Raw genomic sequence first — 25,271 nt, forward strand, 5'->3', positions numbered from 1 at the left:
GCTGTTTGTGTGTGTGTGTTTCTTGTTGAACAGAAATTAACATTGAAAACTTCTTGGAATTCACTGCATTCATATCTACGTGACATCCCTTGGAGAAGCTTGCTACTACAATCACTGTAACTGGGGTTTTCAAAAATCGGTTTTGTTTTCTCTTCCAATTTCTTAGCATCAAAATAAGATTTATATACAAAATCTTTTTATTATTATTATTATCATTGGCACTTGCTTGGGACATAAAATGTCATTGTCACAGAGTCTGAGCTCACAGAGTCATTTCAAACCGCACAGTATTATTTAGGATGTGGTTATTGCACCTACATTATAAAAATAAACCTCTCAGGAATGTGAGGAATTTTTTTTGTGACTATCTTGAAGAGAAGCTCTTGTGATTACCACTAAAATTGTTTGTTGATGTGTGCATGGGAAGCCAGCTCTGAGACACATGCTGATATGTAATTTGAGAAAAATATGGATGGATTACGCTAGTGTGGCCATATGTGGGGGCTGGATGAACGAAAATATCTGAGATAAAGATGAACCATTGTTCAACTTAGAGCTGTTGCATCTGTAAAATAGTCCTCTCATTGGTCTCTACAGTTTTCTCAGTTTGGGTTTGTCAGCTCCAAATACAGTCAAAATCACAGGCCTAGTACACATTTTCCATGAGATTAGACTGTACTCCTGAATCATCAAATTATAATATAAATAGATTATTTTATTTACCTCGTGTTTGTTTTCATCCTCCAGAACTCCCCTTTTCTATATCCTTTCACTAAACTTCAGGATTAGACTCTAAAAAATCAAAAAAAAAATTAAAAGTAATGTTTCATTCTCATGGAATTACACAGTTCCAGGAATCAGATAAAATACTCACACCTACCATTCCACAATTTATGATAGTAACTACTCAAGTTGATGGCATAGTTATTACAATTAGCACCCACGCAGAGACAAGGCTGCCTACAGCTTCTTCTGTAGAAGTTAAGAGGTAGCAAGTAAGAGAACAAATTTTGCATGTGACTTCAGATACACAAGAGATCTGCAGCCCCCACTTCTCTCGGTTCCTCTGCTTCCTTCTTTCTGTGCAACGTCCATCTGGATATGACAATCCTTGTCCTAGCAGAGTCACTTAAGAAAGCTATCTAAAGTCCTACCAGCTTTGCAGCTACAGGTAAATTTATAGACTTTAATCCTGACCTTTATGCCTTTACTTTTATGCCTTTGATTTTTAGACCCTCTTAAAATTTTGGCGATAGGATTTTTTTTTCGCTCCTGTATGCCATAGTACCATGGTATTTTATCCTTTGTTCAATATTAATATATGCTTTATTGTTCTATTCTAATTACAATCGCATTATTAAAAGGGCACTATGTTTTCCTCTGACAGATATTGCATCTAGTTGTTAGTGGATCTTGGTTATTCTGTGCTTATTGTTATTAATAATTTGTAGCAATTGAATTGGTATTAGAATATTACTCTGCTAAATCACTTTTGCTGCTAATTAAGGCACTATCTGTGACATTGTTTAGCTTCAAACATCATGCTCCTGCTTTTCAGCCTAGTATAATTACCTGTAAGTCATTCATTTCTACTTCTATAAGTCAGGTCTTTTAATCAAGACTCCTGTGAGCTTTGCCATGGTGTGAGCTGCTATTTGTAAGAATTAAAAGTTCTCATGGACAAATACATTACTGTAACAACAAGTGCACCTTTCACGGGAGTGCTGGAAGCCCTTAGAAATAGAATAATTATATTTGATGGTTCCAAAATCGGGGGAAAAAAAAAAAAAGAAGGAGGGTTTTGAGGAAACAGTGAAAGATTACTGAAGTAATCCTACTACTTATCAGCAAGAAAAGTAACCATAGCTTTAAAATCTCTTCCTCACAAAATACTGTCTATAGGATCAGGTCTGTCATATTAGTTCTTGGGATAATATCTTCTCTGAAAAAGCAACGTCTCTTCATTATTTGCCTGGGAATATTATTCATTTTGCTCCCAAAAAAACAGAAGACACAATGCTCGTTCTTGACTCATTAATGAAAATTCTTGTTAGTGGCTAGGGGGCTTATTGATCTGCTTCACATAGCTTCTGATTCTCTTTTAGTGATAGGATATCTGATGTATTTGGTATACTGCAAATATTTTACACAGATGCAGTAAAATCAGAAACTGTTTATTTCTGTGCAATTCATTCCACAGACATTTTACTGGATTGCAAAAAGGTATTAAAACGTAGTAGAAATTTGCACTGAAATTGTCATACTGGAGCTGTTCTGCACATACACATGCACACACAGATAAATTACATGGGCACATCAGTCCCACAGTTACATAAAATTTTATTTCTATATCTACATTAGTTCATTTGTAATTCTAATTTAAGCGGACAATACCAAGAAAGCTGCAGTAACCAACGGTGTTACAAGCATACTTGAACGGGACCGAAGTCACATTTCACCTGCCAGAAATTTTACCCCAAGTCCTTTGTTTTACTGCCAATATCTGCCCACCAAGAGGGTTATTTGTATGCCTCGATCTGGTGTATGCGTGTATTGTTTGCCATTGGGTTTCCTTAAAAGCAGATGAAAAGCTCATTTTCTTTTGGGATAATTATCTCAGGTAGTAGAAGCATGTTATAAGATCACAGAACAAATACTGTTCTCCAGGACCTTCTTCCCCCTGAACTGCTGCGTGCTCTTGGACAGATTTTTGTTTATTTTGTTTCATTGGCCCAGCAGACATCTGAGCTGCCATTCCTCCCAAACCACAGTATATTCTCCAGCTCATAGACGGTGCCCTGAACTCACCTTGGAAAACGGCTTTGTAGTTCAGAGTAAAATCTATCCAAACTTTGATTCACGTGCTTAGATGGCCTTTCTACCAACAGGAAAGTGATTTATGGAATGCAATTTCTTCATCCTCTAATATTGTCTCACTTCATACACTTATGCCAAATAGTTTTTTATGATTGATTACTTTTCCTTCAGCTTATAAAAAAAAATATACCAGCACAGGCAATGTGAAAAAAACCTGCAGGGGTTAACCTCTAGTAACATCCTGTTGAACATTAATCAGATACATATTTGAGTAATATTAATCTAAAGCTACTGAAATCACTGACAATATAAAACAATTTAAACCATAATATAACATTATGCTTCCAACTTCTCTTTCTAATTAGATTTGTTCTGCTTTACACTGAATGTAGTAGAAATAAGTTTTCTATACGCCTTTCTTGTAAACATTTGTAGTTTGCAAAACAGAAATAGTTTTCTCTAGTCCAGAGAAAATGTAGTAATTTATACAATAAATATTGAATTCATATTTGTCTAACAAGTAACCTTATCAGCTATAAACTGTCATCTTCTAATTAGTCTATATTTATTTTTTTTCACTAAATTAACCTCCAGCCTCTCCTCAAGATAGGTTGTTGATATACAAAATTATGTGCACGTATACTCCACAAATTTTCCTTAAAGGAAAGAATATCTCCTTAATGTTATATCAATCCAATTACAAATTGAAGTAGTTTTTATTCTTAGTGATGCCACTATCTTGCAAGGATTACTGACTGGTAACTATGTCTTCTCTTTAGAGAATCTAGGAAAAATCACATAAAAATAAAAGCACACAGTGAGATCTAGGGACCAGGAGTAACTCCATATTATTAAAACACATTTCAAAGTACAGAAAGCAAACCACAAACCCAGTTTTATTATTGCATTTGGAAGTTTCATTTTATAAAAAATCATAAATAAGCTACTCTTATAAAATCTGAGGCCACTTGAAGTTTATCTGGATTCCAGGTTCATTTTTGTTTCCATATCTATTTTCAAGACTTTCGATGATATATTGTTTAAATTGAGAATATCTGGAGATGTACAGAAGTACAGGTTTAGGAGGTTGGTAAGCTTTCATATAAATGACCTGTATGTCTACAGTTTTTTAACACCTCCAGGGGCTGATAGCTGCAGATCAAAAGCTCTGAGGATTTGGATTTAATTCCTTCACAAGTTAAAGGCTCAGACACTTTAATTTTTAAAATGTTACTGTGCTTTACAGTAACAGACTGACCTGAAAGATAAGCAACTAATATTTGTATGGGCAGTGTCCCATGAATAGAGTCCAGCCTGATTTGTATTTTATGCCTTAAAATAACTTGGTTACAGTTTTGGATAAAAATCTAAGCCACGTGATTTGAAATATCAACTGAAATTCATATATACTTAAAGGAAACCTTATCTAATTCAAGATATTATGTCACAATCTCATGTGCGTAAAGTACTGCACGATGCATGTATATAACTAATTTATGGGGAGAAGATGAGAAAAGAGCACTTCTGTCAGCCCAGAGCTGGCCGTTTACTATACATCAAAATAACGAAACAACAGTATCTTATATAGCCCTGACACATTACTGAAACATCCATGTACTTTTCAAAATGACAGAGACATAAAAATACTAGCATGCAGAAAATAAATGTGTTAAAAGAATATGTATTGTGGATACAATTATTGAGGAGAGGAGCATGTACTTTCCTTTAAAATCCTGCACTCTAAACCTACCCAAATTAGAGCAGCATCTATCATAGGTTATGTCATTCCACAGAAATAGGGTCTTCAGATGGTTTGTCATAACCCTACTGGTGATACCACACAGCAGACACATTGAGTATCAGTCAATATGGTACCATTTTCCAACAACTACAAGTCAAGCAGATATTTTCTCAGCCTTCTGGCACAACGTTTCCTGCAGATGGATGACACAAGACTGTGATTTATGGACTGAAAAAAAGCAGCTCATCAAGGCCTTTATTTTGTCTTTACCCTGGTTTTGATCAGGGACCTAGGACCTATGGAAGGACAGGTACTTAAATACCTAAAGTCCATCAAGATCCTGAATTCAAGTAACACCTGGTCTCCTGTGTTTATAGCCCAAAATTCACCACCACCTCCATCTCTTTTGGTTTTCTTTTTAATAGTATCAGCTTTACGTTATTGAATGTTGTTGGTGATTTGCCTTTACATTTTATTTTATTTTGTCTTTACATTTACTACATTTCATTGCTCATGTTATCCCAATAATTGAAATACTCCCTGGTCCTGCTCAAGCTGTCTGTGATAAGAAGTAGCTCCCTGCACCAAGTGCACTTTTTTTCTTTGGTATATCAAAGAATCAAACCACTTTCCCATCTTTCAAATCTGCCTCAGCTTGAATTTCACCACTGACATGGACAAGATGACTAATCCAATTTCCCTCTATACAGAGAGTACTCTTGTAGTTCTTTCTGCACTTTTTCTATGAATAGTCATCATTTAATGCCCCGTTATCTTAGATGGCACTAATTTAGTGGTTTACTAAGCAGTAATTTAGCAGCCTGCTATCAGTTCCCGCTATAGCTAGGAAAAATATGCAATCCAAGTATGCAAGATTTCTGCAGAATTACAGCATTTTTGTGATTTTTGGATTAGAGAAAAATTACAGAAAAGTAATACATATGAAATGTTTTCCCTGCATTTCATTATTGTCCTTGTGCTAAAACTCCCATCAAAGTATTCAGAATACAGACTGTCTGATCTCTATTTCCGTTTCCAGCCCAAGCAGTGAAATTGTACAAAATTACAGACAACCCGATGGACTGAGATAAGCATAAAGAGGTCCTAAGCCTGGACTCTGTTCTCCTGCATGCACTCATAGTGTCCTTGCTGTAATGTTTCCAGAAGGCAAGAAGACAGAAGTCATAGATTAGTTTTCGTGAGTTCTTTAAAAACAGGGAGTTTAAATGAAATAATGGGCAAGGGTGGAAACCAAATTGCGCCCTAAGCATTAAATACATTATCACAGAAGCATCAGTGTAAATCCCAGCTGGAAAAATGGTTTTACAAAATAATTTTGATTAATACAAAGGCAAAGACTTGATTTGAAATTACAACTTTTAAGAACTGAGTGAAAATAAAATATTTATTATTAACAAATAATTCCCATTTCTTAAAATTTCCAAATTTCAACAAATAACAAAGGATAAAAGGAAGGAGCTAAGAGGGTAAAATAAGATGCTAGCCAGCTAAACCGGTAATGGCAACCGAGCAGGTACCAGAGATGGGGGATTTTTCATATTTACCTATGAAATGCATTTCTGGTTCTGGTTTCCCTCCAGAAATGTATGTATAAGAGAAAGACACAAAAGAACAAATTTTACAGAAACTCCACAAATGGCACATCATCCCATGCTCTACAGACTCTTTTCTGGAATAAGTGCATCAAGAAAAATTAAGAGGGACACCTAAAAAAACCTGTAGCTTGGACTACTGCCATTTATATCAGTACAGCATTTAAATTATGTCAAATATCAATATTAGAAGGTGAACAAAGGGCTGTCTTAAAGGCACATTTCCAATTTTCCCCAGGTTTTTCACCCTCTTAACATGGCCAGCAATGTTTCCACTTCACTTACACTTGGCTCCAAGCTCTGCCATAGTCACATTAACCCTCCCTTCTGAACCCTCCCCATTCTCTCTCTGCTCCAAAGTAGAATTTCAGTGAAGCCCTTTCAGCTTGTGATTTTTTTCAGTCTTTGAGTTTGGTTTTGTTTTGCTATTTATGCTGTCATTTTTTTGAGAAGAGATCAGATAAAGGTCATTTTTTACTTGAATGGAAGAGAACAGTAATTTGACAGTGAGATATTCCCAGCTTGCCATACATCATAAATGTTGATATTAGCTCCTTCAAAACAGAGACTGGAAAAAAAAATTGCCCAAGCAACTCAATTGCTTGCAGTTATTTTCTGAAAAGTGAGCATTTGTGGCTTTTGCTAAATTTTAGGATCCCATGACTGAAAAGAGTTAACTTCATTTGTGTTTGCTCAGAAAAAGATCATTGTGAAGATATTAAATAGTTACAAATGAAGATGGTTTCAAATAGTGTCTTTTAGCTGATCTATAATCATTTGCTTTGGCAATTTTATTCAAGAACATTAGCACTGATCGCTTACGCTGTGTTGCTAATTATTTCTGAAACATTGTGCTGTTGCTCATGCTGAAATGCATAACGAGCAAAGCGGCAGGATAGTTTGAAAAGCAATGTTCTAACTGGTTTTTAATCAATGAGTGATAATGATAGCTCGTGTTTTGACTTTCACTGTTTAATTGCCAGTAATAAAGCAGATCTTAGTTGATGATATTTAACAGAGTTCAGTTTCATTTGTCTCTGTTTATTCTATTTATTTTAGAAGTGCCTGGGAGCTTTCACTTCTTGACACAATAACAAAATATACAATGCTAATTATATTTTGGTTGCCTAATATTTTCCACACTAGAACAGTATGATGCCCTTTCTTGGTGAGGTATTTCACCTCACTGTTTTCAGCAGGTTTTTGAAATGCAATAGGTGTCTAATTGAAAAGCTACGTTCCATGACATCCCAACCAGATTTTTCTGAGATACAGACTGTTTAAATCACTAATTCCATTCTGCTGTTTATGACAGTCATAATATTTTTTGCCAAGATGCTAAAATAATAATTAAACATAAATGTTCTAAAAATGAGACAGATCTGCAGGTGATGTTACACAAGGAAGCACAGCTTATCAAAACAGCCATATTTGCTTAAAATAAAGGTGCATCCAACTGATTACATGACACTCGGACAAAAGCAGACTATAAGAGCATATATCTTGAATACTATATTGCATATTTCTCTGCTTTAGACTACATGCAATGCCCAAAGCAAAGCTGAACTGGGATGATTTTTCTGCTGAGGATAGTAGACAATTAAGAAAAATCCCCTGGGAGCAGAGAGGTGTGCCATACACCAGACAGCAGTTCTCTATTTGCATGACAATAGAATGAAAATAGAGAAACCTTTCTGCTTGACCCTCGAGTTTCTTCATTGGCTGATAGACAATTTTACAATGGACTGCACCTGATTTTTGGTCAAGAAAGACCGTTTTCCAAAATTAGTTTTCAATCTACTAAAAAGTGATGTCAATACAGTAATGATAAGCATATGTAAATCAGTCAGACAATACAATAAATATTCCAATAATATCCTGTCTGATTAATTTAATTTCAATCAAGATCTACCTTAGGTTTAAGATGTTACTAATATCTCTTGCATTCCTCTTCAATTATATGTAAGAAAATAAAGATCTTTTTAATCTTGCCCAGTTTGACATTACCTTAATTGCTTAAAATGATTTATTTTCCAAGATTTTATTCCTAAGTTACCAATTATCTGAAAGCAAGAAGTAGGTGGCAGCCTTAAATTTCTTTATTAGATCTTCCTGTGCCCTGAGGATTCTTGCTCTGGTAGTAATCTGGACAACAAAAAAAATAAAAGAAAATCCTATGGAGAGATTTTATCTTCATGATCTCTATTGTTTCTGAGCAATATTCCAGAATATTCAACCTTTTTAACTACATATGAAACCATTTCTGATCATAGAATAACCAGGTTGGAAGAGACCCACCAGATCATCGAGTCCAACCATTCCTATCAAACATTAAACCATGTCCCTTAGCACCTCATCCACCCGTGCCTTAAACACCTCCAGGGACGGTGAATCAACCACCTCCCTGGGCAGCCTCTGCCAGTGCCCAATGACCCTTTCTGTGAAGAATTTTTTCCTAAATCTCCCCTGGTGGAGCTTGAGGCCATTCCCTCTTGTCCTGTCCCCTGTCACTTGGGAGAAGAGGCCAGCACCCTCCTCTCTGCAACCTCCTTTCAGGTAGTTATAGAGAGCAATGAGATCTCCCCTCAGCCTCTTCTTCACCAGGCTAAACAACCCCAGCTCTCTCAGCCATTCGTATAGCTAGTTCCTTATAGCTAATTCCTCACTAAATTAATTCATGCCTGTTATTTAAACTCTAGTGGGAAAAGCAAGCGTCCATGAAGCAGCCATTTCATTCCAGCTATTCAAAGTAAATATGCAAAATTTAAATAACCTCTACATAAAGTTTAAACATCCACCTGTAATTTAAGTCCCCTATAATGGAGATTGCATCTAGCTTTCTACAAGGACTGGGACACATAATACTGCAAAAACCAAAATACTACTTCACATTACAACATGTTTCCTATTCAACACAAATGGGATTTACAAAGTGTGCTGTCTGGAAAGAAAGAAGGAATCATTGTTTGCTTTATTATATTCAAAATATATTGCAAACTAGCATTTTTCACCATTTCTTTTTCATACCAATGTAGCTGGATTTTTCCTGCTAAGTATCCACCAGAAAATAACGCAGATGTTATCAATATCCAGTAGCTATTTTACAGTGAATTAGTACAGTTTTCAAACACCAAAATATTTAGTAAACCAATTATCATTTATTAGATATTATGGAATCAATATAAATAGGAAAGTAAAGAGACATTTTTAGATCTCTTCCCTCTTTCCCTACAGAGTGTGCATATGTGTGTATGCAATAGCTTGAAAGGATGTATATTCAGTACACATTTACATACTCACATAATTATAGAATAAACGTATGTTACATAATAGAGCATTTCACATACAGAGAAGACTATGAAAAAAATGCAGTACCAGTTGCTTATACTTTATTCAGCAGAGGCTGAGCTAATGCTCGTTGGAGTTTATGAAAGACTTGCACTGAACTCAAAGCACTTTGGGTTATACTCTTTACATAGAAAAAAACAATTGACGAAGGATGAAATAGTTGCCTACTACTAACTAAAAAAAAAAAACAAAAAAAAAAACCTCCCACAAACAAAACACAGATATCCAGTATTTTCTGACATGGGGCAAGAAGAAATATACAATGAAAGATGGTAAGGATTTTTGTAAATGAACTTGGAATTAAAAGGCTGAATTGTCTTAGATGCCTTAGGCTGGACAAGAACAGTGGGCAAGGGAATAAGACATTTCAGTCTAAATCCTTGAAACCACCCAGATGGTTTATCCTAACATAGAAAAAGAGAGACAGAGCTATCCCCCCACCCCCCAGGCTTGCTCAGGTTCTAGAAGAAAGAAGCAATGGAGCAATTCCCTTTTGTCTCCAGAGTCACTGGATGGGATTGTAGGACTGTAAAGAAAGATACTTCATGTGAAAGGACTGAAATGGGTCTGAAATGGAGCTTAAAGGCTGGAAGAAATTTTCAAAATTCTCTTTTTTTCAATTTTTTTTCAAAATTCTTTTTTTTCCTCTGTTTTGCATACAAGTAAAACTGTAGCTTGCTAAGTTGTTATATGCTTATTCAAGTTAGTGTTTCACACTCTCCCCTTTTCTGTATAACAACAATAGTTGCAAGGGAGTTTTGGAGTCAGGGCACCAGAACATAGATCCGGAGACTAGCAGTGGCAAAAAATAATCTGAGCTTAATAAATAAAGACAGCAAAGCACCGTTATATTTTGCACAAAAATAAGTTACTGAGGAACAAACTGCTGGATTTATTTAACTGGCAGGATATTAAATGATATAGCTATTATCTTTTCTTGTAATGTAAATTATTGAATTAGGCCTTCAGTCAGTTTGGCAACAGTGCCAAATGAATATTATAATAGTACAATGCAACAAACAGTATCTGTCATGAAATCTAGGTTCACTTATAACTGAAATTACAGTGAACAAAATGCTTGTGCAGTAGATTGGAAAAGGTTCATTATTATTTATTCATCTTGCCAAGTAACACAAAAACTAATGAAATTTCATTGAGAAGAGTGCACGTCGGGATTACCATACATCATAAAGACACATCCCTCTAACTTCATTGTAGATATTTGTCTCCGTAATTAGATGTCTGTTCCACAATAATTCTGTATCTGAAGGACACGATCAACTTCATAACATTAAACAAATCACCTGCACAAATAAAAGACTTCCTTTATCTTGTCAACATCTTGCACAAAGGTATTCAGAAAGTCTTTCCATAATGTCAATGAAGCCTTGCACATTCAGTAATTCTAGCATCATTATTCGTGCTTTTTAAAAAAATAAAGTATTACATTATTCACTTAGTTCACACACTGGTATATTTACAATCCCTATGCCTCCTCAGGCTATCGTACCTTTACACATATCTCCACAATGATTTGTTCATAAATCTGTGTTCACATGTAGTCAGAAGTGTAAATTAGTGAAGCTCCATTGAATGCTATCCAGAATACATCAATCTTGTGCAATTTTCCTTCACTTTCCAATCCTTGAACTTCTGGATTGGAATCTTTGAGGAATGTTTTGGTTTTGTGTTGTATGCAGTTAGTGTCACGTAAATCTGAAGCAAGAGTTTGACAACCATACTCAGTATAATATTGAGAAACATCACACTTTGACTTAGAGAGCTATCATTAATTATTTTGGAATTAGAACACATGTATCTATCCGACCAAAACACAGGTGAGATAAATTCACTGATACCCAATTATATTCACAGAAATTTAACTCCATGTGTTGAAGCAATACTGGTTATCATAGCAGAGCTGTTAAAAAAAATATAAATGTTTGAAGCATCAACTTTTTACACGATCTTTCGTCTATATGTATATTTACTTGGAAAAGGCTCACATTTCAAGAATATGATCTGTTTTGCGTGATATTTTCCTCAATTAGTACCTGCCATATATTACACTCTAATTTTATATGCTAGATTCTGGCAATCCTCACAGCTGGGTATGGAATTAACTAAAGTCATACTTTATACTTCTGTTTCCACACTCAGTACTTCAGGAAAATGTGCAATTCATATGTAACCTGAGTGTGTCGCTTGCCACATCAGCCTCTGATCATCCCACCTACACTGCCATACAAGTTATGTTTAAATATCAGAAAAATATGGAAATATTTGAACAATGTTTTCCAAGGAATAAAATTTAGGGGATACAGGATTATTGTCACTGAATATATTTAAAATTTCAATGCCATTTACCAGGTTTGAAGGTGTCTTAACTTAAATCTAGTCCATGGTTCTCTGGGTGAGCTGCAGGCAACCTTCATGCCCCAGGCACAGGAAGAGGGGACAAAGTAAGGCAGGTGCTTGGTGTGATGCTCCAACCCTGCTGCTAGAAAATGGCATGTTCACAGCTATACCTCCTTTCACTGGCTTACACTCACTGTTTTTCAGATCTGCAAGGAAGGGTGATCACTAGCTTACCTTTTCCTAGATGAAAGCGATGCGTTGCACTGTTGACTGTCATTTTATAGACAGCTTTGTATATAAAATCTGGGCTTGAGCACCAAGTTTCAATTCACTACTGAGAGTTACTCTGACTTCAGTAGGGCCAGGACTTCACCCTGCATGCCTCCTCGATGCCTGCCTTTCTCCCTGCATCAGAGGTAGCTAAGTGTCTTTCTGGTTTTGGTGTCTGATAACAGAGACAATGTGGAATTTCATCACTGCTCACAATTTGACTTTTTTCAATAGAAGCTGAACCTTGAAACAAGACCCACGTCTCTGAAGCTCCATACATCAATGTCTGAAGGGAGAAAACACATAAAGGTTGAATGCCCTTAGGGAAAATGCTACAGGTTTTAGGTTGCTTCTGCCTGCTCAAACCTATAACATTTTTTCTAATCTCCCTTTCTCTGGATGTAGGCCTCTTTCTTCACTCTCTGATTGAGAACTGAACATCATTGAGAAGGAGAGGAGGGAAGCCTGTAGTACTGACAAGTTGTTTTTCTTTTTCCAGAATGCTTTCATGGCCCTTTTCTGCTGCCTTTTTTCTCACTGTCTCTTTCAGCATTAATATCTCATTCATAGAGCTGATGTGTTACTTTACACTTTCCTGTTAGCAAACAGTGTCTCATCTATTACCTCTCATTTTGCATCTGTCATGCTCATTAGAGTCCTTGAGCTACCTGGTCCAGGCTTTTGATGAAGAAAATAATCATTCCATTCTTCTTCTGACAAGATTCAATCAAAAGTCCCGATGTTATTTGCAGGGAAAGGCTCAATCCCATTTAAAAACCTGTGGGCTGCACAAATTCCCCCTCTTCCAATTAAAACTTACTAATGACTTCAGCTGCGAGGAAAATTAAACAGATTTTGAAGTCATTCGGATTTTTCATATTTTTTCTACCCATGGTGTCATTACAAGGAAGAAGTCTCTAACTCACTTCTATCTTTTTTGCTAGAACTGACAGGTGTTTTACTATCAAGCTGATTTAAAAGAGGCCTCTTAATCAGGTGTCAGCTTTGGCCCATAAAGTCATATTAATGTTTTGGATCAGATATGAAGCTCTATCTAAGACACATTAAGAAAGATTCATTAGGAACTCACTACCCCTGGAATTTACAGCCTTCCTGGAACTTAATAGCCTGGATAAATTCCTCCTTATCTGGTTTGCTTATATGAATTACAGCAGGTTTGTATTCAGAAGCTTCTCAGAGTACAGGTTTTACCATTATTCTGGCCTCTTTATTCTTATGATCTTCAGCAAGGATACACTAATGTGCTACATATATACCTGCCTAGGCAGCAGTGCACACACCACACCCCTCATCCCCCTGCCTACTGTGTGAGTCCAAGAGAAGACAGAACAGCCTTAGTCCATCACTTCATTGGGATTCCTCAGTGCAAGCCAAGACTTCAGCTGTGTATTCTTCAGCACAGAGTACAAAGAACTCTTAGTCTCTATGCACCTCCACATAACATCACGGCAACAGAAATAATCACAGGAGCTGTGAATATTTAACCTTTCTGGTCCTTGAGCAAGGAATCCCCTTGAATTTGTCCACTTGGAACAGATTCACAACAAGCAAACTAAAAGCCTTCTGTGGTGTTTCTCTGCAAATGGAACATGATGTTCTCTAGGACATTTCGAGTTTCACCAAATAGAATTTATCTGATACTAGCGATCATTTTGGAAAGGCAAAAGAGTAAAATCAGCTGTTTTGCAGTATTTGTCTACTCATCTATGCATACATTACAAACTGGGTTTTGGTCAGCCTAAATTGCTTTCAGCATTCCTAGTTGAACAGGTACCTCATAAAGAGTTAAATATGAAGCCAGCCAGAGTCAGATAACAGGAAAGAACAGGGAGCAGGATTTGGCTGGAAATTCAGTTGATTAAGTGCAGGCTCCAGACTTGTATTTCATTCTTCTTGTCTGGATGAGACAATGCAAAAACATTCAAATATTTATTGTGAGTAACCAAAACCTCTTTGACTACATTTGACATGACTGTCACAGCCCAATATAACTAACTGTTGCCCACAAAACAATTAGAGTAAAGCACTGTGGTATCCTCTGCTGATACATAATTATGAAAAAATAGGGTACCTCCTCTTCCACTGGCGCTGTTTTAATCTCTGTATTGGCTGAAGACAATATCATATAATGAATAAAGGAACGTTGATTCATTTCCATATTTTAGATTTGAATTTAGACTAGCATAATTATGGTCTTTATGTAGATCAAAATGATTGGGTATCATAAAAAAGTACATCTTAACATCTTGTAAAATGTTTCATAACACAAGTTCATATTCGCTTTCAAGCACCATGCTGAGTATTCGTACAAAAGTTTTATGTATAAAAATGATACATTTAATCAAATATTCATGTTCTAATAGATTAGAGAATTATGAATTATTTAAATCTTAACAAAAGTAAACTGTCCTACAAAGATTCATTTGTCATATGCATCTCTGGAGAAATCATGGTGACTGCTATTGAATCTGGAGAACAGGGGAGAAACATACAGCAATTCTCTATACGAAACAAAAGGATGCATCAGGAAATTAGAAATGACCAGTCTGACCTTTTCTATAAATAAGAGATGGACTCATAGTTCACCACTGATTCTGAAAGTCCACATCATTTCTCACAAATTTGATGTTATTCTCTGTTGTAGATCAGGCAGCAAGAAAAGGATATTAAAGAGAAAACAAAATGATAGCATGAAGCCCCTTTTACTAAAATTCATGGACAATAGCGTTATGATAGGGATTGTGACAGGCCTACTGTATACGTACCCTAACAGCTCCTTCAAATGATTAAGCCCTTATTTTACAGTGGTGCATTAAAGCCAGTGATAAGGGATACAAGTCCATGATGTTCAGATGTCTGCAAATTACAAACAAGTCTATGTTCCATTAGAACTCATCATGGGAATACTTACATTTTTATCAGCTAAACCAAGGAATTTTATGTACATCAGGTAGCTCACCACTTTTATTTTCAGTGATGTTGAAAATAGGATGACAATTCCCCAGGTCATTTTGATGCTTTACAAAAGATCTTTCACTGGTGGTGCTGGGAAGGTAATGAGAATGACTAACTGGTTAAGTACATTAACCCAGAAGTGAACCATTAAACATTCTGATCAAAGAAAAGACAAGTAAAAAGATCAATCGTAGAAACAGTAAAAAGAAAAAAAAAAGTCTTAAGGTTATTAAAAGGTTAAAAAGAGAAGAGTAACAGGAAAAGAAAAGGATAATTTAACTATATCCAGCCACCAGCTTTGAAAGCCTCTTTGCCTTGCCCTGCATGGTTTGCTGAACAAATTGTCTTCTCCCCAACTACCCACAACAACAAAGACTACCATGAGAAATAGACATAGATCTGGTTTACTTCATAAACCTTTGATTCTGAAAGTATGAAATAAAGGAAAAATTTGGGGTCTTAGGTCAATATTGGGAGATGTATAATCCTTCCAATAAGAAAGCTAGCACTAAGATACAAGTTATTTTTCTTACAGTATCTTGCTCTATGAGTAAAGACCCCTGGGAGAAACACAATATAAGAAGTAGAAAAAATATATTGATTTAAGCTCTGGACAGAGGTAAAGGCTGAAACACATGCTTATTTTTAGGTATTTTCTTTCATTGCGCCTGCTTCATATTTTCTGAGATTTTCACCTGTATCCAGTAGTTATGAATAAGTCATGAAATATTTGGAGTCTACTCTAAGTTCACATATAGTCTGCAAAGTTTAGCAGAATGAAAAAGTTATTAAAAGTGATACTTTTTGTGATTTATTGCATTTTATGGTCTGTTATGTCACTTATAATATCACATATAACTTTCCGCCAAGTTTAATATTTTATCTTCAAACCACAAGCACATCTCAGCTTTTTACTAGCCTGACTTACTTTATATCCTAAAGTGAGAGGATATATTTTTCTTTCTAGTATGCCCACGCTATCTCCTTTATAACGTGAGATATTCTTAAAATAAGATGTGTCTACTCAAACAGTTATTGTGGTATAATACAAATCAATCTTTTTTGACTGCTACTTAGAATTGCACTCCAATTCTTTTGCAGGCTATTTCTCACAGGTATTGCTGATGAAAACAGGCTCACCGGGAGGCTGAATTTCTGAGTTCAGTGCATACAGTGCAAATCAGGCTAACAGACACATAGGAATGGACACCTTGATTAAGATATAGGGAAAACATTAAGATTGTCAGATGACACCCTTAAAAAGGCTTCTGGTCAAAAAAGATTAAGTATAAAACATTTTCATTTGTTCATCACTTTCTAGAGTTTTACCAGATATTCTTTACTTTAGGTCCACTGAAGTAGAAAAGTGACTACGTTAATCAGTATTAAAAAAACCCCAAAACTTATGACTAGGAAGATGGCATTGATAACTTTTCTGGTTTAGTTAAAAATATTTCAGATATTAAAAACAAACTATATTGTAAAAAATTAAATATTACATTCACATTACGCCAGATAAATCAATTTATTCATACAATTCCAGGATTACAAATTAGAAAAACAAAGTCTAACAAAAAGATGAAAGATGACAACCAGGCTGATCTGGCTTTTTTTTTAAATTTAGAGGAAATATAATAGACTGAAGTAGTTGAAAAGGAAGGGAGATGAACACATATACAGCTGATAGATACAGAGGATTTGGGTTTTGACAGGTACTCTCTACAGCTGCCTCTGGCTCTGCAGAAAGAACTTAAGTTGACAGGATGCCAGCAGTCAGAGCTGACCTGGCTGGGGTGATGGAGCTTGGGGAACTGCCTGGGGGTGCACGTTGAGTTAATGCATTGGGACAACTGATCATCTTTGTGGATGGAGCAGGAGGCTCTGCTGGTGTCATTAGAGCAAGACTTACTTGCAGCAGCTGAGAAAAGCGCAGGACCACAGCCTCACCACAACAGACTTCCTGATACAGAATTTATTTGCTGGTTTGCTAGCAGGGCTAGCTCTCCCTCTCCCATGCTGTATGTGCTCATGGACAATATGGAAACATCTCTGTTGTTAGAGTTTGGCTGCAGTCAGTGAGCTGCCTGTATTTCATAGGGTGACATGAGGCTGATGCTTCCACTTCACAAGGTGAGCAGGGAAGTAGAAGCACCAGAAAAAGCCTTCACCCTTTCCTGCTTTTAGTCACCATCGAAAGCACAAGCAACAGGTGGATGGGGAAAGATGTAATAGATATATAGCTTCCATAGGAAATAAGCAAAGTAAGTAGTCTTCACTGTCACTTGCAAAATAAATCACCAGCACCTAGGATATGTGATTTTATTATCAAACTTGAAATATTTCCTCCTTAATAACCAAATGTCTGGAGCTGGATTCTCTGCTGAATATAGTAACAGACCTTAACATTTGACAAAAAGCAAAGAACAGCAAAGGATATTTTCATGTGTAAGGACACACTAAAGATGACTAATTTTAAATTATTGTTTTTCTTTCTCAGGAGAAGAAACCTTTCATGGTCCTATTTTTATCCAAGAGCCACATGACATCACTTATTCTATGGGCTCAGCAAATCCAGAAATCCTGCTAAACTGTACAGCTGAAGGATACCCACTCCCATACTACAGGTGAAGTCAACTTTGAAAAATATTTTTTCACTACAAAACATTTAATTGTCTTTTAATAAACAGTGCACTGTCATGCATACCTCAAAATGTAGTGAGTGCTCACAACAAGACTGGCTACAGCCAGAAAACACAGCCCCACAACTGGGCTTTAGGACTGTTTCTTGCTTTTCTGTGTTTGGGAGTACAACCAATAAAAATACCCCAAATTTGTTTACTGCCACAAGAGAGGATTTTTTGTTGGCAGAGTTGATGCTGATGTAGTACAAGGAAGGTCCTGGGGCTAAGGCTGCTTCAAGAACTAGTCAATTACACAATCACCAATTTTATTTAAAGAAAAAAAAGGATATATTAATGTTTAAGGTACTTAATTTACATTGTGATGGTATCAGATCATTAGCAGCCCCCTTGTCAGAAATCTGAAGGGAAAAAGGATGAAACTAGTGAAGTGTTAAGCCATGCAGACACAGTAAATTTGAGGAATGAAGGAAAAATATTTTTACTAGTCTGCTGTTGAGTAAAATTAACACAGGAAAATAAAGCACATCATTGAAAATTGTCCCCAAAGTATTTTAAAACATACAAAATTACTGCTGAATCCACAGAACAGCTGTGAAAACTGAAAAAAACAGAGATGCTGTGCATCTGTATTTGATATAACTTTATATACATCAATAAATGCTTGGAAAGCAAAAAAAAAAACCCAAAACAACAAAACATCCTTGCCAATTTCTTATTCTAACATTCATGTATATATTTATTTATAGTGTTTATTTAGAGAACAAGCAAGTCATGGCTCTGATATCTACCTTATAATACTCTGTATACTCAATAAGACTTCAGTACATAGAATTGTTTGTTTATTCAATAACAATGGACGCATCACTTAAAATGGCTTGTTGCACAAAGGATTTGGAAACATAGGTCCAATAACAGGAAAAGCAGGAAATCTGAGGAAAAATGACTGTCTTTTTCAGAACAGAATGGGGAAAATAATTGTCTTTGAAAAGGAAATTTTTTTAGAAAAAAAATATTTGTGCAAGATATGGAAGAAAATTATGTCCTACCAAACACTTAGACAGCAATTGTTCAATAGTTTTTAACTGCTCACACAAGAGTTTCCTCTGTAAAGAACCACTACAACTTATCAACTTGGCTTCTATATTCCATGTATTAATTTGTTTCCAGATATTGTGCTAGCAAGGGAATACTTTCTTCTTTCCACAGTGTAGCTTCTCTTCTTACGAGTAGAATTTCCTCACTCATGTCCCATCCTATTTGATCATCCTGATTTTAACGTACATATCTTACTGGTTCATGTCATGAATTTCCAGTCTTTCCAGTTCACCCATTCATTTCCTTCACATTCATTTATACAGGCAGCTTCCTCAAGAGTCCTATAAAAATTGACTCATATTCCCATCGTGGACCCCTCACATGCACAAACAGTAGAGAGAGCAGGTTTAACTAGGCAGGATATCTATGAAGTTTTCTCCTGTCTTATATCTGATATTCATATTTTCTCTTTCACTTTTTTCTACTTATCAATTAATTAGATTATTTTCTTTGTACTATAAGGACATTTTGTAAAGTCTCAGTTACTCTAGGAAGACATCTGGGAGTGAACCATCTAGGTCAATTAGAAGTTATCAGACTATCACTGCTGCTATCACAGTCTGGGAGCTTTTCACTGTGACCTGAAAGGAATGGGAAGTCTTCAGCACTTTTCTTTGATTTTACTAGAGCTAGTGCCAGTTTTATCAAGATAAGGATTGAGCCCACATATTTAAAGTTCTAACAACTTTAGATAATTAAAGCACAGTATGAAATTCAAATCATAGCTTTTGCTGGTGACGGAAAAGAACTATGAGGACTTCTGCAAGTTATTCCTTTGATTCAGAAATACAGAACTGCAAGAGGAATATAGTTATAGCCATGTTAACTTGCCACTTAGCACACTTTACATAAATAGTTATGCTGATTAATGCCTTTTCTTTAAAGAAAAAAGGCTTCGCATTTTCTAAACATCCTATTTTATTATGCATTGTATTATATTAATCTTATAAGCATATTGAATATAATAGTAAATTTTTGCAACTTCATTTCAAAATCCTGTGTCTAACAGCCATGATGCAAAAATTGCACAGAACTGAAGTAGGCATAAGAGCTAAGTAATAAATATAAGACACTAATTTCCTGTTGGACACTGTCGAAAGTAACAGAACATGGATCTTGTTACAATGGAAATTAAAATATGAATAGAAATATCACTAGATCAGCACACGTGTTAGGAAAACTATATAAATGTCCTGATAAACACCATTTTACCTATCATACTCCCGGTCTAGACAGTCAAAATTGTTTATAATACCAGGTACATTATTTCAGTTGTTTCCCTGTGTGATGGTGGTGGTAAATAAAGAAACATTCAAGTTAGATTTATAATTCTTGGCACTTGAGTTTTTCTGTTGTAGTTGATTGAGGGATTATCAGCAATGAATTTTACTTTTTTCTGCTTACAGCATATCTACAAACATATCACTGTTCCACAGTTTTATTCCATTAAGTTATTCAGTTCAGTACAGCTAGCTATCCTCCACATCAGGGGAAAAAAAAAAAGAAAAAAATCAACTAGAGCCCACCAAGCAAGTGTTTTCTGCAGTAGTTTGAATTTTCCTGTTTGGTCTCAGGTGCCTGATTCTCTTTTTCTGAACTTACATTCAATACCCAGAGGATTCACATAAACTAGCATCTCCATACAAGTTTGAAACAGAGTTTTTTTCCTCAATCTTCACAGAAAGCACTCAATAGAACAAATAAGAAATCCAAAACTGGCATAAGCATTATCCATTATAACACTGTGATATGTCAGCATAACTTAAAATGATGCAGTAAAATGAGATAGGGATTCAAATTTGATCCAAAACAAAGTACCACAGAAGGTAACTAGCAGACAAGTAAAAATGAGAACAGAAGCATGAAAACTACAATAATGATAACCGTATTTTATGTGATTTGCAATTATTGCAATAAATTTTAGAATGATTCCTAGTAAACCCCAAAATACATTTATCTCATTTATTCCACTGAAAAATGAATTACAACCCTATTGTATCATACTTGTTCTTTAAAATGTTGTCCCTTGACGCACTGAAGCTTCTACTTCAAAGGCAGAGTAGAATTAGAAACGCCTTCGAACTCCATTCTCCTGTTCACAGCCAACAGTTTTTAAACTTTCTATTATCTTCCTGTATGGAAATATTGTATACTAGGGGGTTTTGTAAGGTTTTTTTCCAGTTACAAGAAAGCGTCAAGTGACTTAACAGGATATTTCCCTTTGAGTGTAAATAGTCTAAGAAACATAGAATGCAGTGAAGACTTAAAAAAACCAAACCCAACATTTTCATTATAACAGTACACCAAAAAGATAATCCATTAAATTATGTATACATATATCCACACAGAAATTAAGGTGATGACTCCAGGCTGTCTCATCAGCTAAACTGGATTTACTGCAACACAGGTCAGAGCATGGGGAGGGGTGCTGGGATCATAGCATCAATAGATACATCACTCAGAAGAAGCTCTAATCAGACACGATAAGGGAAGTCTAAACACCACAGAAGCCTGTGGGTATGCAGCTTAACAGTTAACCTGTGTATAATGAAACACTGACATTTCTCAAACAAGCCCTAAGAATAACTGTATTCTCCAAAGATCTCTAATACCTCACCGTCTTTATAAGTTTTATGTATTGCTGTCATCTTTGAAGATTTTTAGCTAGATCAATATTTTTTCAGTGTGAAAAGATGATAGAAAGTCATTACATTATTTTCTACAATTCTTTTATAAGTTATTACCCTAAAGACAGATTGTATAATTTGCAGCTGCATTGTAAATACACATTATTCACATATTCGTGTTCATTAATAAATTCTACTCCTCCTCATTTTTATTTGATTTGAGATAAAGACTATTTGAATAGCAAATCACAAGTATTGATTAAGTACTATAAATTTGAGTAAGTCATCACATACTACAAGTTTATCCTTATATAAATGGAACTGAAATTATTCTGCTGCAGTGTACTTTAGAAGGAAGTTCACAATAAGTCCAGCATCAAAGATTTAACAAAACCACTGGCTTTGAAGAATACTGATATATTGGTATATTCAAATGTTATCATAAATTGGTAACAACTTAAAAAGAAAAGAACAAGAGAAGATAGATTACCTTTCGCTTGAGATCTTTAAATCAAGATGGAAATTAGGTAAAGTCCCACTTATTTATGTTCCCAAAGCCTTTAACTCAATGAAGAATTTATTTGAAACATTTTATAACTGGTATTCTATAAAAGGTTAAATTCTGAGGCAAATGGAATTTAATCATTTGTTCTCTCAATTCATAACACACAGGTTGGATTTTTTAAGTTATACATATCACTATGATTTGTAAAGTCTTACATTCGTAGGGAACTACTGAATTCAACATCAGAATATAAAACAATTTTAAAAGTTTAGGTTCTGAAAAAAAATGGCCCAGGATTCATTTCCTATAACTGCTAAAAGTATTTTTCAATGGTTGCATGAAGTCCATTAAAATATGTAGGTAATCCCTGCCTCAACAAACCTATATTAAAATTTTCTTAATATGTCTTCAAATATTTCTGAGTATAAGACAGGATACTGGAGAAAACACAAAGTCATTAAATCATCATCTAACACATGAATTCATTAATTCACTTGCTTCAGTGATGTAAGCATATTAATTAGGAAAAAGCCCACACCAGGAGATGAACCACTGATCTATATGCAAAGTTTAATAATCATTGTACTACGGTGATTAGAATGATTATGAGGATACTGTGAAGAATTCATTTGCAGCAACTAAGCCAACAACTTTGCATTTGTTTTGAAAAACAATTACAGAGCTTAATTGGTAGCCATGTAATGATGACAGCAGTTATTTCAGTGATTGATTCTTAAATTAAAGAGAACTGGCAAACTAAATACTAGAATATTCTACATTAGAAAATGGAAAGATTTAGACAGCATATAGCATATGCAAATCTTGAAATATGGCAAAATCCTAGCACTGCTAGGCTACTGCCTCCAAAAACAGGCTCTGGGTGAGCACCAGCTAAGATTTTCCTTATCTTGGGATGGGGGAGAAGCCCAAACTCCCTCAAAACAACAGCAAAAACCTAGACCAACTACAGCAAAACAAAAAAAGAATATAGTAGAGGTACAGAAGTGTCAAGAATCAGATGTAACTTGAAGGAAGAAGTAGCGATAGTCCACTGTCATGTCTAAATTTTTTAATGTTGATGTATTCATGAAAGAGGAGGCAGTGATTGTCCGAACCAGATAAGTTTACTACTCAAATTTATTCACAGAATTGATTTAATATTTTAATTGGTCATCATTAATCTTGATAAACAAGTGCCCACGTAAAAGGTCAGGATCCTCACTTCTTCTGTACATATTTGTCAAGATTTCCCTTGGAACACAGGATTGCAATCCACAGCATAGTTTGAGCATCTCCACAAAAAGAACAACTACCTATCCAGTCTGATTGCATAGAGGAAAGTTTGATGTGTGATGGAAGTTAAGTATTGTGCTGTATACTCAGGTCAGATCTTCAAGGAATATAATCATGGCACAAGTCTGCTTCAATTTAGCTGTGGAAAATACCATCACAGTCACTAAGTCCATCTCTGCAAATAACAAGTAGTAGAAATGTTTTACACTGTAAACCTTCAAACAATTAACAAGGACAAAACTGCCTTTATTTCAGAGACTGCCATAAAACCTTCCGCAAACCCAAAGTGTGCCATTAGTAGCTCTTGTTTGGTCTTTGCATAGTATGAAGATGTAGGCATCACACCCACATGTGTCAACAGAAAAGTTAAAAGCTGAAGAGATGGTTGTGATGTACAATTAGGAGATGCAAATATGTGATTATGTAGGTTTTAGAATTGCTGACAATGTCAAGTTTGGCATTAAGAAGCCCAAGGTTTGCAAACACTTGTAACTGATGTCCTTTATATATTTTTCCTTTGGAACTCATGCAGACCAACCCTTATACGACTAATGGTAAAACCACCAAAATTCTCCTCTTACAACATACAATATATTTTTGTCATTTGTAAATAGCTGCATAATATTGCAGACACAATCAATTTTCTATTTAGTGGACTAACAGGGACAAATGATGTTTTAAAATAACATTCTCATTATGTCTCAAACTTGCTTTATAAGAACTTCTCTCTCTGCTTTTGTCTGTCCTCTGAAATGTAATCCTTCCTAATCTATATTTCTAAATCATTTCTGTAACCAAATTTATGGCATCATTTGCAAAGACTGTGAAGCACATTCAGATGCCTTTTGTATTATAAATAGTAAGGTAACTGTAGTCAAGACATGTACTATACTCCCAATTGGGTGAATAACTTAGTTTGGACAAATAAGTTGTAATTACTTTTTGTAGACATTTGGATGAACACTGGTGACTAGCATAAAAGCAGTAAAGATTTTTCAAAGAACATAATTATTGATATCATTAAGATTGATATAAGAAGCAGTCTGGTGTAAAAAATGATGTAATTTGGTGATATTTAACTACATTTTTATCATTATAGGTGTGCTACAGCACACAATTTAAGATAAATATGAATAGGCTCTGTAAATTATAAGCATAATTTGATTTTTTTCCCCTCAAAGGTGGAAGCAAAATGGCACAGATATTGATCTTACCATGAGTTATCACTACAGGTTGGTTGGAGGCAGTCTGGCAATCAATAACCCACATAAAAAACAGGATATTGGAACATACCAGTGTTTGGCCACAAATTCATTTGGAACAATACTGAGCAGGAAGGCAAAGCTTCAGTTTGCATGTAAGTTGGGAAGATCATCTTTATTAGAACATTATTTTCCGATTAATTCTGTACATGAACTGTAATTTATTGGGTAATTAAAGTGTCAGTGATTCTGTTCAAAAGGTTTGGCTTGCTTAAGCAGTGCTTATTCTTAAAAAAGACATTCTTTCTAAATATTAATAACAAAACCAAACATGATGGCTGCTAGCCCACAGGAACAAGAATAACTTTCAGAGAATTGAAAGGTCAAGGAATACGAATGCAATTATTTTCACTTAATAAAGGTGTTTCCACTTTAAGACTGGGCTTTCTTTGCTATATTGCAGGTCATTGCAATTAGGAGGGAGATGCTGCAAAAAGTTAGGCTTTCCACTTTGTTACATAATGAGTTCTAAGTTATAAAAACATTGTATGCCTAATTGACACAGATATTTTGTTACATTAACAGGATAAGAAACACTCTTTCCTTACACAATGTGCAAAATGGTGAGCTACATTCTGAAATGTTGCATATTTCATCTCAATTGGGTAAAGCTGTCTTCAGAAGATTTAAAATTTATTTTAGGTTTGTTGCCCATTTCACTTCACAACCTATTTCACTTTTATATGTGGTGACCGACTTCTGTTAATGCCCTGAACAGGTGAGG

At 35.3% G+C, this 25,271-nt stretch overlaps 1 protein-coding gene across 7 annotated transcripts in view; it reads left to right on the top strand.

The window, feature by feature from the left end:
- Window positions 1–25,271, top strand: part of CNTN6 (contactin 6) — a 140,567-nt gene that overhangs the window by 39,197 nt on the left and 76,099 nt on the right. For 5 of the 7 annotated variants that reach the window (XM_069865607.1, XM_069865612.1, XM_069865611.1 and 2 more), the window contains 2 exons: window positions 17,621–17,747; window positions 24,467–24,642. In XM_069865607.1, coding sequence (XP_069721708.1) covers window positions 17,621–17,747; window positions 24,467–24,642 — 303 coding nt within the window. Of the gene's footprint in view, window positions 1–17,620; window positions 17,748–24,466; window positions 24,643–25,271 lie in introns of those variants that run through there. The other 2 variants (XM_069865609.1, XM_069865613.1) reach the window with 2 other exon arrangements.

This window comes from Phaenicophaeus curvirostris, chromosome 11 (assembly GCF_032191515.1).
Source record: "Phaenicophaeus curvirostris isolate KB17595 chromosome 11, BPBGC_Pcur_1.0, whole genome shotgun sequence".
Classification (NCBI taxonomy): Eukaryota; Metazoa; Chordata; class Aves; order Cuculiformes; family Cuculidae; genus Phaenicophaeus; species Phaenicophaeus curvirostris.